This window comes from Corapipo altera, unplaced genomic scaffold (assembly GCF_003945725.1).
Source record: "Corapipo altera isolate COAL_440 unplaced genomic scaffold, ASM394572v1 57, whole genome shotgun sequence".
Taxonomy (NCBI): domain Eukaryota; kingdom Metazoa; phylum Chordata; class Aves; order Passeriformes; family Pipridae; genus Corapipo; species Corapipo altera.
In genome coordinates this window covers 5891223-5910751 of record NW_020884905.1, presented here as the reverse complement: position 1 = coordinate 5910751, position 19529 = coordinate 5891223, and the positions used below count along the sequence as shown (strand labels likewise).

At 44.1% G+C, this 19529-nt stretch overlaps 1 protein-coding gene and 1 long non-coding RNA gene across 4 annotated transcripts; one reads left to right on the top strand and one right to left on the bottom strand.

The window, feature by feature from the left end:
• The first annotated feature begins 294 nt into the window (after positions 1–294).
• Positions 295–4728, top strand: NAA20 (N(alpha)-acetyltransferase 20, NatB catalytic subunit). Its single transcript, XM_027651827.1, has 6 exons — positions 295–394; positions 531–555; positions 644–734; positions 1911–2046; positions 3021–3166; positions 4407–4728. The coding sequence occupies exons 1-6, from the start codon at positions 342–344 to the stop codon at positions 4490–4492; spliced, it is 537 nt and encodes a 178-aa protein (XP_027507628.1). The 5' UTR covers positions 295–341; the 3' UTR covers positions 4493–4728.
• A 5218-nt stretch (positions 4729–9946) lies between these two features.
• On the bottom strand, positions 9947–18812 carry LOC113951165. Of its 3 annotated transcripts, XR_003529064.1 has the most exons (5): positions 18448–18812; positions 17548–17663; positions 13084–13173; positions 11195–11371; positions 9947–10175 (listed from the first exon to the last, which is right to left on the bottom strand). It is a non-coding gene; the product is annotated as an uncharacterized LOC113951165 (long non-coding RNA). The 3 variants fall into 3 exon arrangements; XR_003529062.1 differs by having other exon boundaries at positions 9947–11371; XR_003529063.1 differs by having other exon boundaries at positions 9947–11371; positions 13084–13170.
• Between the last annotated feature and the right edge of the window lie 717 nt (positions 18813–19529).

The following is a 19529-nucleotide window of genomic DNA, read 5'->3' as shown; positions in this document are numbered from 1 at the left end:
CAAGCATAACCTGTACAAGATGTGCACCCTGTGCACTCAGTGGCTAAAACATAGATCGCTTTCCCAGCTACACGCCCACTCTCCCGGCCACGCCCCCTCCGCTGCCTCGCTCCGGCACGGCCCGCGGCGGCAGGTCCCGGGCCGGGCCGGGAGCGGGGCTGTGTGGGAGCCGGGAGCCGGGCTGTGTGGGGGCCGGGCCGGGAGCGGGGCTGTGTGGGAGCCGGGAGCCGGGCTGTGTGGGGGCCGGGCCAGGAGCGGGGCGGTTCCGCGGGGCGGGGACGCTTCCGCTGCCTTTCCGTGGCTTCCGGGTCAGCGGCAGCATCGTCGCCGCGATCACCGCCATGACGACGCTCCGCGCTTTCACCTGCGACGACCTCTTTCGATTCAACAACATGTGAGCGCCGCCCGGCCCCCGAGCCCCTGTCCCTCCCCCGAGCCCCTGCACGCTTCTCCTTCCTCCGGCGTGCTCGGTGCTCCCCGCCGGGCCCGGGCTCGGGCCCGCGCTGAGCGCCGCTCTCTCTCCCCTACAGTAACCTGGACCCGCTGACCGAGACCGTATCCTTCCCGCCGGGGCGGGGGCGCGGGGCCGGGCGCGGGCGGCGCAGCCGTGGCGGCCGCAGTTGCTCCTTAACCGAGCGCCCAGTACGGGATCCCCTTCTACCTGCAGTACCTCGCCCACTGGCCCGAGTACTTCATCGTCGCCGAGGCGCCTGGCGGGGAGCTGATGGGTTACAGTGAGTGCCGGGTGCTCCGGCGGTAACGTCTCCCTTCATTGCCTATTTGGGGCATTTTAACGCGGGAGCTTTTCCTACTCTTCGCGTTTTCTACCGACCAGGGAAGAGGAAGGTTGCGTTGCATCTTCCCGTTTCATAAACATCTGAGGGTATTACGTGGGACTCACGGCAGCAGCTTCCAGTTTGACGTTCCTAGTGCAGCGAGGAGCCTTGGCTGTGGTAGCGCCCACCCGGGTTTGGTACAGGCGAATAGGTGTTTCCGTAATCCTGGAATCCAAGTCACTGTGCTCAGCCCTGATCACACACAGTTAGTAAACGTGCTGGGCTTGGCTTTTGCATTGTCCTGCAAGGGAAAACTCTGGTTCTGGATGTCTTTGCTCATTTACTGTGGAATATTTGTGTTTTTCAGAAATCATGCCAGAGAGAGCTGCCAAGAGGTGGGGTGGGGCAGGCGGCAGATCTTTGCAGGGATCCAAGAAATAAACTATTTAACACAGTGAAGCTTAAAGTATGTGCTGTACAGAACATTTCTCTGTACTCACCACAATAGTTGCTTATTAGCAGTGACTGATATCTGTAAGAGCATCGTGTGGAAGTGTGAATGTTCATTCATGAACTAACACTGGTTTAACCCTTTGTAGAAAGGAGAGAAACTAGAAAGAAGCACCCTAAAACAACATCCCTGCCTCCCCCTCCCCCCCCTTTTTTTTCCCCTTAAACATACTGTGTTTGCAGGGCCTCGGCTTTCTGTTGGCAGATTGGCAAAGCTTCCTGAGCTCAATTCCCCCACAGTATCCAAAAGTCTCAAATCGTTGCTGGGATGGTAGTTTTGAGCTTCTGGCCCTCTGTTCCTCTGTTATTTTAGTCAAGTCCTAAATTCTGTTCAGTGAAAGACTCATGAGAATTGCTTAAAATTCACATTTAGAAGTCACACCTTAAGCAAGGAATTTGCAAAGTTGTTTTTCTTTACACTAGTTAAGAAATTGCTGTAATACTTGAGCAAAATTACATTCTCTGTGGTTGCTGAATCATAGAGTGATAAGGTAGACATTCCTGTTTGGGCCTTTACCACAACCATTGCAACGTTTGTTTATACATGGCTTATTCCTCTTGTGAAGTTGTGTGGTTGCAGGGGGTGTGTTACTCCCAAGGCGCTGATGCTCTGTGTGTTCACAGTCATGGGGAAAGCCGAGGGCTCCGTGGCTAGGGAAGAATGGCACGGACACGTTACCGCTCTCTCTGTTGCACCAGAATTCCGACGGCTGGGTTTGGCCGCTAAATTGATGGAGCTGCTGGAAGAAATTTCAGAAAAGTGAGTAATATGCCTGTCTTTAAACTTATCTTTAAAAGTAATATTCTTACAGGCACCTGTCCCTGGCTCACATATTTGATGTGCATGAAACTGACACTGAATTTTGCTGTAAGCAGCGTTCTGATTTTCTGAAATTCCTCATAGCTGGAGAACAGGAATTATGAAAGTTGCTTAGTGGTTTAAAATCTCGTGATTTCTCTGAGCTAGAATGAGTAGGACATAGCCTGAATTCTAGTAGCAATACTGTATAAAAGACCATTTTCTTGACAGGAAAAGAGCTTTGTGAAACATCAGCAGTGTTTCCTGTTGCAGGGCCTACAACATAGTTGTTCAGTAACTGTGAGCTTTGTGCAATGCATTCAGGCACAGCCTTGAACAAGTTTAGTACTGCCGCCAAAATTATTTTTTTATCTTACTTTCCATTTTCTTGGTTACTTGTATCTATGAACATTTAATTTAATGTCAAATGAACCCACAGTGAAATGTCCTTAACTCATTCTAGTAGGGCAACTCCACTTGGTAAAAACAGAAAATAATACAATATTTTGAAAAATTTGCCTTGTGAGGTAAAGGACTACCCCCCTTAGGCAAGTGAATTTTTGTGACTTATTCCATCCCTCCTAATCCAATGCAATCTAAAATGTGGATTTTTTTTTAAATCATGTCACATGGATATGAAGCTTGTGTGGCTGTTTAGCTTGTCCTGTTCTTTCTGTTCACATTTCTGAAGCCACTGGCTGGTATAGAAGGGCTGTGTGACAAAAATAAAATTAAATCTATGCCTATGCTTGAATTTTCCGTTGGTAAAGGAGTTCATCTGTTATTACAGTGTGAAAGATGTTTGATTGGTGTACTACATCATCAGACTTGCTTTGATATGATTACAGTTTAAGGGTTGTTACTTAGAAATACATTCGCCTACTGTTCCTTAACGTGTTTTTTTCTTTGTTTGTTTTTTCCTCCCCCCGCTAAAGAAAGGGTGGATTTTTTGTTGATCTCTTTGTGAGAGTATCAAATCAGGTTGCTGTAAATATGTATAAGCAACTAGGCTACAGTGTGTACCGGACAGTGTTAGAGTACTACTCTGCCAGCAGTGGGGAGCCAGATGAAGATGCTTATGGTAAGTATTTGTTCTGCCTCAAGTTGAATGGAGTGATTCTCATGTTGAGGGTTTCCTGGGCTTGTTTTTAAGACTATTTTTTTTTTTTGTATATGAAACAATTTCAGATTGTTGTTGATGAATGGGATTTCGTATCCTCCTTTGGATAACTTTTCCTACTGAAGATTACATCAGTTAAAAACCTAATCTTGCAGTTTACATATTTTGTAGCATCTGTGGCAAAATAAACTACAAAATAAGAATAAAAAATGAAAAGGAATGGAACTGCTTTCTTCCCATAACTGGGACTTGGAACTTTGTTTTTCTCAGACGTCTAACTACAAATTTACAAGTGTCAGTGGCCCACAGTGGCAGAGAATTGGGTAACATTTTCAGTGTAAAAGGGAAGGAATATGGAAATTCAACTATGTTAATGTTGATTCTGTTAACAAAAGTGCTTCCTCATTCTAGATATTTTTTTTCTTTTAAGTATTCTCCCAAAGGGTTACGTGGCCATGCTGTGTGTCATTTCTGTTCTTGCACTATTTGTTCAATATGTAGGATCACTATGAAATATAAGGGCTACTGACATATATCTACTGTTGTTGCAAGTGCCTTAAATCATATATTTGTCCCTTTAGCCTGCCACTTCTTTCCATTCAGTCAAGTTTCATGCAGTGTTATACTTCAGTTGATAACATTGCTGCTGAACAACGTTAAGGACATTAAATTATTAGTGATCTAGAAGAGAGCAGCCAAGATGGTGAAAGGTCTCAAGGGCAGGACTTAGGAGGAGCAGCTAATGTCCATGGGCTTGTTCCACTTGAAGAAGAGAAGGCTGAGGTGTGCCCTCATCACAGTCTAAACCTTCCTCAACTGGGCATCACTCTCTCTGGTGACCAGTGATAGGACATGAGGAGATGGAGCCAAGCTGAGTCAGGGAAGGATGTAAGGAAAAGGCTCTTCACTGAGAGGGTGGTTGGTAACTATAACAGGCTCTCCAGGGAAATGGTCATGACACCAAGCCCATCAGAGTTCAGGAAGAGTCTGGACAATGCTCTTAACCATATGGTTTAGTTTTAGGTAGTCCTGTGTGAACCCATGAGTTGGATCCTTATGGGTCCCTTCCAACTTGAGGTATTCTATGATTCTAGGAAATTTTCTTGATTAAAAATTATCTTATTTTAATAGAGAATTTACTTCATATGGCTTTGTACAATGACCACTGTAACTATAATAGCATTTTTTCCTTTTGCCACAGATATGAGGAAAGCTCTTTCCAGAGATACAGAGAAGAAATCCGTTATACCTCTGCCTCATCCAGTGAGGCCAGAAGACATTGAGTAACTGTAAGCTGTGATTCTCAGGCAACTTACTAAGTGTCAGGTCTGTCCCCCCCAACCTCCAAAGAACTTACAGATGAGAAATTTTAGGCTGAATGTTTTTCCCTTGAAATACCAAAAAACAGTTGAGAAGCTGACTAACACTGCTTCTGTAGGTAATGGCTGTATACTGTCACACTTTGTTATTTTTCCTTTCAAATATTGGAAATTCAGAGACTATTAAAATGGAATTACCTCCTGTGTGGTCGTTTTCTTGGTATTCTTTCAAACCAAAGTACCTGAGATCAGTCATGGTAAAAACTCTTTAAATGCATTTATTCATGACCAGTGAAAATACTGTACAATACCCAAGAAACTTGGAGAAAAGTCTTTCCTCTCTTCATGGCACAGGCATAGGATTGAATTGTTCACTGTTGAGTTGAAGAAGCCATACAAGCAAGGCAGTCAAGGGTTTTTCTCATTGTGGACCAGATTCAAGACCAGTTCTGTGTCCTGGGTGCCCACAGATACCTTGATGTGCTGTATCCACTAAGTAACTTGCAGTAAAGGTTTCTTGTTTTCTTTTACTCGCCTTGCTCAATTTCAAGGTCAATGTAGGTTTTCCAAAGAACCTGCTCAAGAGAAGTCTCATATGTTCACATGTCCTGCTTCCAGCCAGGACAGGGTTAGTGTTTGCAGTAGCCAGGAGGGGCATGGCCAGGACAGGGCAGGGGTTCAGGGATTCCTTCTGGTTGGGTGGGGTCAGGCTCTTTGGTGAGCATTTACATGTGTACCACTCTCCTCTTTCTTGTACAGTTTTGTCATTAATACTGTTACTGTTTGTTTTCTTATGTCATTGCTGTTTCCAGTAAATTGTTCTTATCTCAGCCCATGATCTTTACCTTTTGTACCTCCAATTCTCCTCTCCATCCACAGAGGAAGGGAAGGGGAAGGAAGGAGTGAGCGAGTGGTGGATGGTTTCAGTGGGAACACCAGATGGGGAGTACCATTCCTAAACCACGACATAACAGTGTCTTCAAACAACCCTATATCTAACACTAGATAATAGAGTTTATGTGGTTTTAGTGGAGGAGCATGGAAAAATGTGGCATTTGCAGAAACAAAATTCAGAGATCAGAGTGTTAATTGACTGTACAAGCTTGGATTAAGACCCAGCAGTGTCTTGTACACAGAATCCATTTAGCTTACCCCGTAAGCATGTGTCTCCCTCCATGTTTTGTCATAGGTTTTATAGCCCTGCATACTGTGCCAAGAAGCAGATGCTCAATTAGTGAGTCACAGGCTAAGCCGCTGTGGTGAGCAGTTCCGGCAGTGCAGCCCATCCGCGGTGCCTTCTCGCTCAGCGGTCGCCGTCACCGCCTGGTGACCGAACTGCAGAGCTGCAGGTCCCGCACGGCGGGGCTGCCTCCCGGGAAGGAAACTCAGCTGGGGCTGGAGGAAGAGCTTGGAGATTTCTTATTTGGTATGAATTTGCAAAGCAGGGAGTGAGGTGGGATATAAACACTGCAGGTGTTCAGGCAGGTGAGCCAGTACTCAGGGGAGGGGGGCACTTTGCTGAATACCTAAAGTTCCAATTGCCTCTCTCAGGACCAGTAACAAGAAGTTTCCAGTTTGGGGCTGGGCTCTGAAGTGAAGAAACCTGTAACTGCTTCTTCTGATAAATCTGTAAGTATGGGAGGCTGCAGGAAGCTTGCTGCTGTGACCAGCCAGTAACTTCCACTGATAGCTGTTAAAAAGAGTGGCTTTTATTTCCTCGGTACACAAAACATGATGGTATTTGTTAAACTCACTTGCTAAGTTGTGCATTGCTTGAGCAATGCTTGCCTCTTTCCCTTTTCCTAAAGGGATGATCTATCTTGCCTTGGAAGCAAGAGAATGTCCTGGTATCTGGTGCTTTTATTAGGTTTTTTTCCCCTGCTTATCTTGTGGTGAGTCACTTTGACTGGGACATGCCCCCTTGGAGCCTTACCTAGTGCCTTGTGTGGTTATTGTCAGCACTGGGGGAAGAGGAAGGGCAAAGCTTGCCAGGGGAGGTTTAGGTTGGATATTAGGATATCTGATACTCAGACCTGACAGGTGGGCTGGGGGTGCTCGGTGGCTCCCTGTCAGAACAGCAAGGGGAGAGTGCCCATCCACAGGGTTACATTGTGAGGAGCATTTTTCACCGGCTGAAATTTTGTGGATTTGCTAGTGGAAGATGAAATAAAATAAAAGATAATAATAATTAAAAAAAGAAATTAAGAAAAAGGAAATAAAAAAATATTTCCTAATGTACCCTAATGTGCCCAATATACCCCATGCTCATTAACCCCATGTCTGCTATTTTTAGTATCTGTTTTCTGTGATTGTTCTGTCTGAAATGAGAGTGTGTAGGGCACAGCTTCCTTCATGGTTCTGAGATGTTTTTTAATTACTGAGTGGCCTAGCTCTCAGATGCTCAGAGCTATCTTTTAATAATAAACCAGGTAACTGACTGGTATTAATTTCCATAACATCTTTTATTTTATTTTTATTTTCTTAAATTAGGCAAAGAAAGAAGCAGGACCCAGCTCCTCCAGACTTGAGCTTTGGCTAAAACGCTGGCAGCCAGAGAGACTTAGGGACCAACCTCCATTTCAGTGCTGGTCTAAGTAACTGAGTGGAAGGGGATGTGGGGTTTGTTGTGCCACGGTTGCCACAGAATTATTTAAAAGGTATTGCAGGACAGCAAACTTCAAAAAACAACAGTAACAGCATGAGTCTTCCAAATTTTTCTCCAGTTACTCTTGCCCCTGTTTGTCACTGCAAATATTTATATTATGAGCCAGGATAGTTTATCCTTCCTGCTGCCTTAACAGCAACATAATTTTGCTTTGCAGATCTTTAGTCCCACTTACACAGATCTCAGTCTGCTTCAGGAAAGAGTTTAGCTTTTAACCCTTTTAAGAAGGACAGGAATCATAGGACTCTTACCTTCAGATAACACTCTTCAGGGCGAGCAGTGGAACCAGAAGTGGGATCTGGGAACAGTGGTTGTAAGGGCTTGTGCTGTAGCTGCCAGCCTGCCTTCCTCCCAACTCATCCTGTAAAACAAGTAGGATGAAAATTTTAAAGCCCCATTTGGGCATCTGCAATAACACAGGAAGGTCCCATAACACAGCACTGGAAGAAACCTAAGATTATTCTGTCTAAATCAATATATCTAACCATACCATCTCTTCTCTTTAACACTCAGTAACAGTGCTTATCCTCTCCAGTGAGAAAGGTCTAGTGCTCAGCTCGATTCCTTCAGAGTTTCATCAGTGGTCATATTTTCTGCAACTGCCAGGTGTGTTGCTGTCCTCTGGAGACCTCCCAGTTTGTCCCGAAAGTTGAGCCCAGTGTCCTGAATGTGACCTCCCACTGTGGAGCCCCCATGCTGCTGGTGCAATCATCCCATTAACAGATCTTAAAACAAAACTTTTATTTTTTTCTCTGCTGGCAACACCCGAGCACTAGTGGTTTATATCTGGTTTGTGACCCAGTATGTTTCAATGGTTTGGTTTTGTGATAGCACTTTCTATTTTTGCACTTGATTACGTCTGTGGGTTTTTGTTTGTTTGCTTGTTTGTTTGGTTGGGATTTTTTTGGCTGGAGAGGCACCTCTGCAAGCTTTGCAGCAAAGGCACATGAAAAGCAGATACACACAGCCAGTGAGGGGGTTCTCAAAGGGCTGTTTAGTGAAATGGAAAAAAACAAAGCAATTGGAAGACAAAAGAAAATAATTAATTTTCCTGGGCCAGCAATGCCACAACTGTGAGAGGAGATGGTAGACATTTAGACTCCAACAGGGAAGGGACTAAAAGACCATCAGCAATCAGAGGAAAGAACCATTTAGCAAACACTGGTGGTTTAATTTGCTCCTGTTTTAGCTTCAACCTCCTGCTTACAAGATTCAGGCTTTGAAGTGCCACATTAACTGTACCAAAGCATTGTCCCTGAGGATTGACAGCAAAACTCACACAGACTCTTAGCTCGAAACATACAGCAGCAATTCCAAAGTCAACATTTTTACACTTATTAGCAGCATCCTCGGGATTTCCTATTCAATCCAAGCCTTCTGGAAGATCTCACAGTAGCTACTGTTTCTTTTTCAAGGGCACATGTGGTACCTTGCAAGCACTGAGAGAGAATGTAAAATTAGATAAGACAATCCTGATAATAGTTTTATATAGTTTACAGTTTTATAGTTGGAAACCAGACCTTTTATTTTTACTATCCCCTTTATCAACATTACAGAAACTTCCCTGGGACATGACTCAAGACAGCAGCAGAACAAAGCACCAGGCTGGCCATACCTGTTTGGAGTCAATGTTCACCCTCCCTGCCCCTTTCATTACCACTTTCTTGAGACAGGCATGTGTGGTGGCTGTGACTTACCCCCATGTCACAGCTTTACATCGCATCTGCTGATCAGGTTTGAGAACTGAGCAGCAGTAGAACCACCCTTGGCATTCATGTCATGCACAGTCCCCTCCGAAGCCCAAGGGCAGGAGGGGGCACAGCGAGGCCCTGTGACAGCCCTGCTCTGGGTGGAGGGTGCTGCTGGAGGAAGAGAGGTGCCTGCTTGCCAGCCAGGTGTCAGTGCCATGTTAACCATGGCCAGGGGGACGAGGGCAGCCTGAACCTGCAGCTGCCTGCCCTCACCAGGAGCTTAATAATTTTTAAATTCGGAGAATGAATGCCATGACCTGCAATTATTCATCTTTTGTGTTGTTAGCTACACCTCCCTGCAGTGTGCCAAATCACACAGTTCCAGACCGGTTTGGTGGTTGGACTTTATCAACAGCCCCATCTTTACACTCCTCTGCCTGCCCTCTCCCTAAACCACCCCATCACCCCCCATGCCCAGTCCCTCGTGAGGGGCTTCCAAGGGCTGGGCAGGATCAGCACTGCATGCAAAGTCCCCAGGGTGATGAGGGACCCCTCAGGGTGGCACGTGGCCAGCAGGCACAACACAATGGTGCCACCAAGGCCCCAGCAGGCTCCAGGTGACGGGGGTGGGGAGCCCCAGGAGTGCTGTGTACCATGCAGGGAACGTGCCGTGCCACCTCCCAGGGTGGCTCCTGCCAGCTGCCCCATGGCAGCACCGAGGGTGCACTGTCAGAGAAAAAAACATCCACATAAAAAATATGCCTTACCTGGCAGCAGATTGCAGTTGTTGCCACCAGGAAGATCCCAGGCCCCAGCAGAACCCCCTCCCCTCTCTGGTTTTAGCCCTAAAATATTCATTTCTCCAGTGCATTTTTTTAAGACATCCACGATCTTGAGCAGGGAGATGCCCATGAAATGCCAGCAGACCTACCAGTGCTGCCGCTATGTCTTCCAGCTCTCACAGGACCAGGAGCTGCCATAGGCACCACTCACTTCTGTGACTACTCGTGAGACAGACCTAACCCCAAGAACAGCTGGTGGCCAATACATTATCGCCCTTGTTCCTGCTGGGCTGTGACTGGAAGAGCTGTGCTCTTCAGCAATTTTCCAGATGGGCTGAAGGACCAGCAGGTGCTGAGCCCACAGGGACAGACGTGTAAGAGCAGCCAGGACCAGGGACAGGGTGCCCAGGCCTCTTGCAGACACACAGCTTGTCTGTGTGCAGCACTGTGGAGCTGCAGGGTTGCACAACCTCTTTGGTTGGTTGTTCATGCCCAGCCAAGGCTGTGACATTCCTGAAGGAAATAGAGTCCATAAGATGGTGCTTAATAATGGGACACCTGGCTTTGAGAAGTCTTCAGATCTACTCAATTATTATAAACAAGGTTCATTTAACTTGTTGTTCCAATTATCAATCACATTTAAGTGCACTATTCACTACAGAATTGTAGTTTTACACTTCTAAGTGATACCCAGGACTTGGTTCAGGGCATCTCCTGCTTCATAAGCTATGCTTATAATTAGACTTTTGATTTGTCATGAGGTCATGGGGGTTACCTAGAAGATGGGACATGGGTATGGTCCATGTGATAGATTTTTATCCTGTGTGAAGCAGGTTGGTCATAGGTGCTGTTCCAACAGAGTTGGGAAGCAGCCACGCAGAATGCTGAGGGTAGATTCACACAGATGGTTATATATTTGTATGTGAGTTATAAAAAATAACATTATTTAAACCAACAATAAGCAAATAATTATACTTAAAATTATAGATAAGTACAATCTCCCTACTATCAGAAGTAAAATTCCAGAGGTGCTATAAATAGTAACATTTCTAAAACCACATCCAAAGAAAACTTTATAATAATAAAACTTGGTTTATATTTAGTGGTATCAGGTTTTACTATTTTTTAAAGATGCCTAAATAGACCTTTGACAGCTGCTACTGTCAGACAGTGGTATTTTTGGTGCTGGAACCATGGCATTTAACAGATGGAAAAGCAGATAATGTAATAACATTACAGATAATGTAATAACATAGTTACATGAGTAACATTTTAGAAGTAGTAGTCATGGTCTTTAAATAAAAGTGGGTAAATCAGAGCTGAGTCAACTTCACTCCTAGATGAAAGAAAGCTCCAGTTGCTTCAACTTTGAAAATGTCAAAAACATTCCTTAAAAACTAAAGGGCCAAAAATTTAAACCCCATAATTGGAAAGATGCCTGTGTGCCTGTGGGCTCTCCAAGGAAAGCAGTGACGTGGAACCTGTGAGGAGTCCACATTCAGGTGGGAATCAGATGCTGCACATTGACTGACCGGGATCATCGGGACTCCTTCAGAGAAGCCAGGTACCATCTCTCCTCACCACTTCCAAAATGTGGCAAGAACTGTAAGGAGTTCCCAGCTGCATTTGGTGGACAGGCAGCCTCAGTCACTGTGGCATCTCAGGAAGTCCAAGGTCCTTATCCTCACAGTGGCATCTCCCACTAGAACCTATGCAGATGGGAGGTACACAGAAATCAAATGAACAGAACACAGCAGTGCCACCCCCTCGCAGAGAATGTTTTTAATTTACTATTCATAGAAACAACACATCACAAGAGAGTTGTTTGTCTCCCAGCCAAACATGGAGACCAAATAAAGCATTAGCAAAACCCCACTTTGCTGGGCTGGGTGAGGCAGCAGTTGTGTCATCTTTGGCATGTTGATACAAATACATGCTGGATCCAGCTTGCTTTTGAAATAACAGCTCACTCAATCTTTATTGTGGGATTAAATGAATCAACAGCCCTTCAGGACAGCTCCTGATGGAGCCTGTTACTACCATTTTTATCGAATCAGTGGTTATCAGCCCACAGGAAATTATTGTAGCAAGTCAAAATATTCGGTCTGACTGCCGCAGGGGAGGATGAACTGCTTATACCAAATCCTGGTGTTATCTCATCCCTGGCACCTCTTCTAATCAATGTTTGCCTTCATTGGTTAAAAGCTCTTCAGACTTCAACACTAAAGTTCACACTGCTGTTGCAAAGGGTGAGAAGGGACAGAGGGTAAGAGAAGATGAGGAGAGAGAAGTCAGTTGTCATCCACCAGAGAATCCCTTCTCACTAAGTCATTTGGGTTTAAATCCTTTGAGACACTGAGTAGTCACCTCTTACTATTCCTTTCAGCTTCCTACCCTTTTGTAAGGGCACTGAGTGTCAGTACCTGGTACTGCTGCCCCTGAATGTGACAGCTGAGGCTGTGAACACCCACAACACCACTGGGATGGCCCAATCCCATTCAGACAAAAAGGGCTTACAACCACAGCTAGTAGCTGAGCAGCCCAACGAAGAGTCAGTAGCATCAGGTTTAGTTAAAAAGAGGAGTAGCCCTCTGCACTGGAAGTCTCCTGTGACTATCTGCATCCCCGGAGACTCCCTCATGTCAATCTACCTGTGATCTCCCAGCTCATTTGAACCACTCCCACTGCACACAAAGGTCTCAGGGTCACACAGAAGTAAATCCTCAAGTCATTTGCAAAACCTCTGAACCTCAGTCATCACAAATTAAGCAGACCATACACAGGCTGAGCGAGCACAGGAGCCTGATTTTCCTTCTCTTATAACTGTGTTTACAGATGGACTCACAGCTCTGCAAGTCATCCTGCTACCTTTTGGAGAACCACAAGCCATATTCATACTCCTGCAGAGAGAAGGAGTCAAAGCTACTTCACCTCAGTAATTCCTTAACAATTCTGCTGACTATAAAATGGATAAAGATGGCAGATTCTGGTATTTTCCTGGTACTGACTGAGTGAGATTAGAGGTACAGAAGTAGCAGAATATCAGGATGCTGAGGATTTGCTGGGAAGCAGCTTTGGGGATTGCCTTCATCCTCTTCCTGAGAGTCCTTTACAGGCAAGCATAAAATTGCATCCATGACTTACAGAGCTTGAACCAGAGAACACTTTTATCCTAATTCCTGAAAAGAATGAGGCATGGGCAGCTGTATCCCTTTTTGCCTGAGTAGTCCCTCATAATTTCTGAATTCATCAGTCACTTTCAATAAAACTTGGCAGAGAGGAAAAGATCTAAAGGTGTTGCCTTACCAACAGGTTTGGGGAAAATAAACATTAGGATAGAGAGTCTGCTCCTGCCTCTGTAGAAGAAAGGACTGTGGGGCAACCTCAGCCACCACTGGGGACAGGGGTCATAAGCACTTACCAGAAAGTCTCCAGCCAGAGCTTGCATTGTGTTCTGCAGAAATTCCTCCATCCTTGGGCTTGGCTTAGTTTCTGTGAATCAGCAAAGCTCCTTGTACCCGTGGAGACAAAAATGCGGGCAGGAACTTTGCCAGGGGAAGGGGTTCAGGAGATCACCCTCCTGCCTGGATCCCCTCGTGCTGGGAAGGAGCTGAATGCCCACAGCAGCTTCTCTCCAGTTCAGAGAAGTCAATCAGAAAACAGATTTCTATGCTTCTGCTGTTCAGAAAACTCACAAATCAACAGTTTAGAACTCCCTACTCAGTTTTTTTAACTGCAAAAATCAGTCATAAGCTTACTTTTCTTCTGCCAAAGTATTATTCTCCAACATTTTGAACTAATACATGCAAACTTAACTATTTTTTTTATTGTTGGTATTCTGACCTTGCAAGAACCCAAGACTAAAATCTCTGTTCAACCATATTTATTTCATTTTGTGGTTCTCTGGCCTGTGAAATTGAAGGGTTCCTCTAGGACCCAATATTGCTGGAATTTATTTGTTTAGAGAAATCTGTGCTTTGAAGAACAAAGCAGAACACACAAAAAATTACATGGACTGTGCAGAGATTCTAAAGGAGAAAATAAGACAAAACAACATAGGTCAAATTTGGGACATAATCCAACATTGGAAATTTGTGCTTATGGGTACAAATGTTTCCTCTATAAAATCAGTAATTGTGTCTGTGAGAGGCTGGTGTATTTAGGCAGCCAGCCTGCTGCTGCTGTGCCTCTTGCTATAGGGACAGTTTCCCATATAGCAGAAACTTACCATCTAAACTATGACATTAAATTCTTCACCTCACAAATGCCAACACACACAGGGCTCCTTTCACAGAAAAGGGTCTGCTGAAAGCAACATAACTGTGCAGAAAGTTAAAGCTAAGCTTGGGGGTGAGCTAATGCAAGTTCACAGTCCATGGGCCTTGTATCCCTATAGGCAGAAAACCTTATGTTTCTAATTAAATTAACTCATTTGTACCTGTGGGAAAATCCCAGCCCAGTATCACAGAGTGCACTGCATGAACAAATACAGTAACATTCATAACAACTGATGCATTAACTGGGATTTGAATAGAATCATTTAAGCATTAATAACATTTCCATCTCTGGAGGTAAAGCCTTTTCACTTCCATGCATTTTGACATCCTTTAGCAACTGAACATAGTCCTCATAGAAATCTAAGTAAAGCCAACACACCAAGCATTTGTTTGCATAAATACAAATGGAACCTGGAGATAAAATTAGTGCTACAGTACTGGGAAAGTCTAGCATATGCAAAAGAATCTTAACATTTAGGGACAACACAGTAGATATATATTCTTAACTATTATACATAGGAAATGCAATAACAGGTGAGACAACAATTATGTGTATCCCATCTCCTTCCACAGCGGCTTTAGGAGAAAAGCTAAAGAACCTCTCTAGATGAGAAGCACATTCCCAGGGATCACCCACCAAACCCCCAGGCAATTATCTGTGCTCAGAAACAAGACTTCCATATTTTCATATATCTCAAAGCAAGTCAGGTGAACTAAAGTCAGGGATGGTAAGTGTGCTGACTTACTCCTGGCCTACAGATATGCACAATGTTAGGTTTCCTTTGGAGTTTTTTGGAGATGCGGGCGTTGTTTGTTTTGCCATAGTTTTTTTTAATGGGAGTATTTGTTTATACCTTTTGGCTTTTTTAGAGAAGTTAGACCATATCTATGGTTTCAGTGAAATTAACAGTTAAGCTAAAACACAGCTATTGCTGAGAACAATTAATAAGTGATGTGCTTTTTTTATTTTGCACGTTGACATTCTTATAGTGCCATATATCAGAACCCTAAATGCATGATTGGGATTATAGAAAAGACTAGTTCAGAAGAAAGAGCTGTCCCTAACATAGTTGTCTGTGCTAAATACAGCAGAGGTTAGTTTGAAAATTAATTTATTTCAACACATAGAGGAGGAAATGCATGAATGCACATACAAGACAATTAAAAATAAAATACCTATGAGCTGCAAAGTAGCACTTCTAAATAGGCTGGAAAAAACCAGATGCTTCTGCCTACTGCAATGAAAAAGCACTATCAATATTATAAAAATGTGTACAAAAGAAGGGATCAATTGCTACTTGAAAGATAGGCCAGATGTCTTGAGAATGGGTCAAAGTTTATAAGTATCTAAATTCCCTATCTTTCAAAAGATCTTGGGGGTGAGGGTAAACTATTATGACCTAATTCCTCATTTCCAGATTTTTTTTTTCTTTTCCCATGATAGAAGCATGCCTAGTCACTGCAAAGTGTAGCATTTAAGGAGGACAGTTTTACAAAGATTTCTAGAAGACAAGTAATCTGTATGACTCCAGATAGCAAGAAGAGGAAATAATGGAGCTGCTGGCTCATAACAACTGGAAAATCTTCTGTAGTTACTAGCGATGTGTATCATCCAGGGTTATTTTTCAGACCTACTGCAGTTCACCATTTAGTCTCACAAATGGCTGCACCAGAATAAGGAGGAGTAGGCGCACAGGGGAAAGTGGGATCAATTAGTGATCGAGTGATTTAATTAGAATTATAGGCTAGGACAAATAACAGAATTTCCCTGCCTTCTTCTTTTTAACGTTTTCGTATATTTTTACTTTTTTGCTCTAATCTTTCAAGCAGCAGTTGGGGCCAAACCAAAGGCTGATCCTGCACTGCATCTGCTAGGACAGTGGCCAATAGCCAGAACCACAGGGGAAGAACATAAGAAATACAACAAGTGTAAAATGATCCTTCCTCCATTATTTTACAATAACCAGTATCTTAGAATCTCCATGCAGAATTCACCAAAACTGTGCAAATCATATCAGAAGTACCGCCCCTACAGTTAATGGTTACTTGGAAGAGAGTTTTAAGTTTAAAAGAAAAGTACAAATATATATAAAATAAGGATCTGATCAGAGAAAGGCACCATCATATCACACAGCTGCCATAATTTTTGCAGCTCAAATACATGCACAAGCTGTCATATGCACAAATACTGATGTATTGCACCAGTCTGCTGGAATTACTAAAAAAACCCCAAACTTGTAAAAAAACCCATACATAAGGAAAGTAAAGCAGCCCCAAAGCAGTGCAAAACCCATGCTCTAGAGTCACTCAAGCTGTAGCAATTTGGCTGCTCTCCCAGAGGGACTCATCACCCACATCACCCAGGTCAAACTGACAGCACAGATATTAGGGAAACTTCTCTCCCACGCACACAGCTATTAAACAATGATCAGTCTAGCTGCTTATCCAGAAAGATTCAAAAGATCTATCATGTAAAATAAAACCTCATTGTTCCCAGCTTTTAATAATAGTTCTCTGAAAAGCATCTGTAATGATTGTGACCACACAGGCTTTATGGGAGAGCAAACCACAGAGGACAGACCATACATCTTTGCCCTGGGAAAAGCTGTGGAGCGTTTCTTCCTGGACCGAATGATCAACTGGAAAAGCAACTTTGGTTTGGGAGCAGATGGAGAGAGAAAAAAACAGGAGAATATCACAAAGGTTTTCAAACCATAATTCCTATGAAGATGTCTTAGAAGTATCTGCCTGCTACTTGCTGCAATGCAGCAGCTCACAAGGCTCTCTCAGGCACAAGAAAGGCCTCCAGCATCAGCAGGAACACACAAAACCTTGTAACTATCTAACTTAATGGTAACTCTTCCCTTGCCTTCCTCTGCCTCCTAATGTCCTCGTATTTCTGTGAGTGTTCACCCTAAAGCCTTCCCCCATACGATGTACACTGACATACATAAATAGGATCAGGCACATGCAAAGCCAGTAGATACTGATATTATGAGATATTAGTGAAAAAAGGAACAGGGAAACCCTACAGAACTTGCTTTCACCAATTGATGTTTGCCTTTTTTTTTTTTTTTAACTCAAGTATAAATAGTACTTTAATGGTTTCCTTGAGACAAACTATTCTGATAAATGTTTATGGAGTTAATAAGGAATTCCCCGCTAAGAGAGCAGGTGAATGTTTAGACAGTTTGATATAGGAAACATTATACAGTCTGTGCTGTAGCAGTTCCTAGGAAAGTTTGATGCAAGATCAGTTTCCTGTTCCAGTCATGTCACACTGCAATTTATAGCAGTAGACCATGAGGTAGCAGCTCCAAGGGAAGCATCCTGCAGAAACAAAGGGCATGCCACTGCAAATGGTACCATTCTCCAAGCACCAGTTTGCAAGTTTTGTTGGGACTTTTGGAGGGGGTTTTTTGGTTGCGTTTTTTTGTTTGTTTGTTGGGATTTTTTTTTTTTTAAATGAGACAACAGAAAGAGACCTCAAACCCTCCCACTTACTTATAGCAGAATGATTGGTAATACCTCTCAGACTTTAATCCAGACCAGGAGTAGAAGTGCTCTACAAATAAGGTTCTTTACAGAAGTCACCTTTTCCTGCTTACCTGGAAAAATCATCCACATGTAGTTATTGTGCAGCCTGAATCCCAAGCTCTGCAGGAGAGACCTAGTGTTTACTGCTGCAGATGTTCAAGATCTTCATCCAAGTTCTCTTCAGGGCCTGATTCGACCACATTATACACTGCTTAGTATTGCTAGTAAACATGAAAACGTTATTAAAACATCCCCCACTCCTACCCCCACACCATGGTAACATGAAACAACATTCCCCCACCAATGGTATTCAATCACCATTCAAACAGGAAACAAAACAAGAATTTTATTTTGAAGCAGCATTTTATTTTCCATTAGCTTTGCATACAGAGCTTCAGCCTAGCTAAGACAAACTGTACACTGCAGGTAGCTGTAGAGACATGCTACACCCTGGCAATGCCACCTGTGTTGGGTTTGCATGGCAAGCTTTTGGTAGCAGAGAGGGCTACAGTGGTGGCTTTTGTGAGAAGACATTAGAAGCTTCCCCTGTTCCTGACAGAGCCAATGCCAGCCGGCTCCAAGACAGACCCACCACTGGCCAAAGCTGAGTCCAACAGCAGCAGTGGTAGCACCTCTGGGATAACGTATTTAAGACAGGTGAAAAAAACTTGTGCAACTGCAGCTGCAGAGAGGAGAGAAACCACAGTGTCAACACCAAGGTCAGTGAGGAAGGAGGCAGAAAAGGTGCTCCACACACCAGAGCAGAGATTGCCCTGGAGCCTGTGGTGCAAACTATGGTGAGACAGCCATGCCCCTGCTGTGGAGCCCCATGGTGGAGCAGATAGCTACCTACAGCCTGTGGAGGAGCCCATTCTGGAGCAGGGGAATGCCCAGAGGAGGCTGTGATCACATGGAAAGCCCATGCTGGAGCAGGTTTGATGTCAGGACTTGTGATCCCACAGGGAACTCACACTAGAACAGCCTGTTCTGAAAGACTGCATCCCATGGCAGGGAGCCACACTGGAGCGGTTTGTGAAGAACTGCAGCCTGTGGGAAGAACTCACGTTGGAGAAGTTCATGGAGAACTGTGAGAGGGGTCCCACAATGGAGCAGGGCAGGAGTGTGAGGAATCCTCACCCTGAGGAGGAAGAAGTGGCAGAGACTGATGAACTGATACATTCTCTGTCCCCCTGCATCATTGTGGGATGAAGATAGTGAAGATCAGGAGTAAAGGTAAGCCTGGGAAGAAGGGAGGGCTGGGAGGAAAGTATTTTTAAGATTTGGTTTTATTTCTCATTATACTACTCTGATTTGATTAGTAATAATTTAATTTTGCCCCAAGCCAAGTTCTGTAATTAGTGATAAGTCTCTCCTTGTCCTTTTTTTATATTTTCTCTCTCCTGTCCAGTGAAGAGAGGAGTGAGGGAGCAGCCTTGGTGGGCACCTGGTCTCCAGCCAGAGTCAACCCACCACACCACTGCCACTACAAAGCACCATTTTACATACTTTTCAAAACACCAAAGCAGTGAAGTAGTATTTGCACAAGAAAATTGCATTATAATGGCAAAAAACATGTAAAGGTTTTTAGCATTACTCAAATACAGCATCTACCTTTAATACTGGGCCACATCCCTATGAGATAATGCATGTTTTGGGAGAGCTCTCCAAACAGAGCCTTGCTGTGTTTGTAAGCTAAGGGCTGCTATGATATCCCCCAGTGCATTCTACAAATCCACTACTTGGCCTTTGTGCCAAGTGCTGGTTCTCTTTTGACCCACACAGTCCAGATATTCACATTCAAGCTGCACCAGAGGAGGAATTTGTCCAAATCACAGCTGACTTTCATCTTTCAGCTTCATACAATACGCTCTTGGTGTTGTTTTCGGGCAATTCCAAGTGGTCAAAATTTCCAAAACTTTTCAAAGTGACCTCTGGTTGTGGTCACCTGCCTTACTACCATGGATCACATTTTCTCTAGGAGGCAAGTCAAGTAACTCCTTTTGAAAGTAAGACAGGGAGCTCACTGCTGCTGAAACCAGACAGCAGGAGCCAG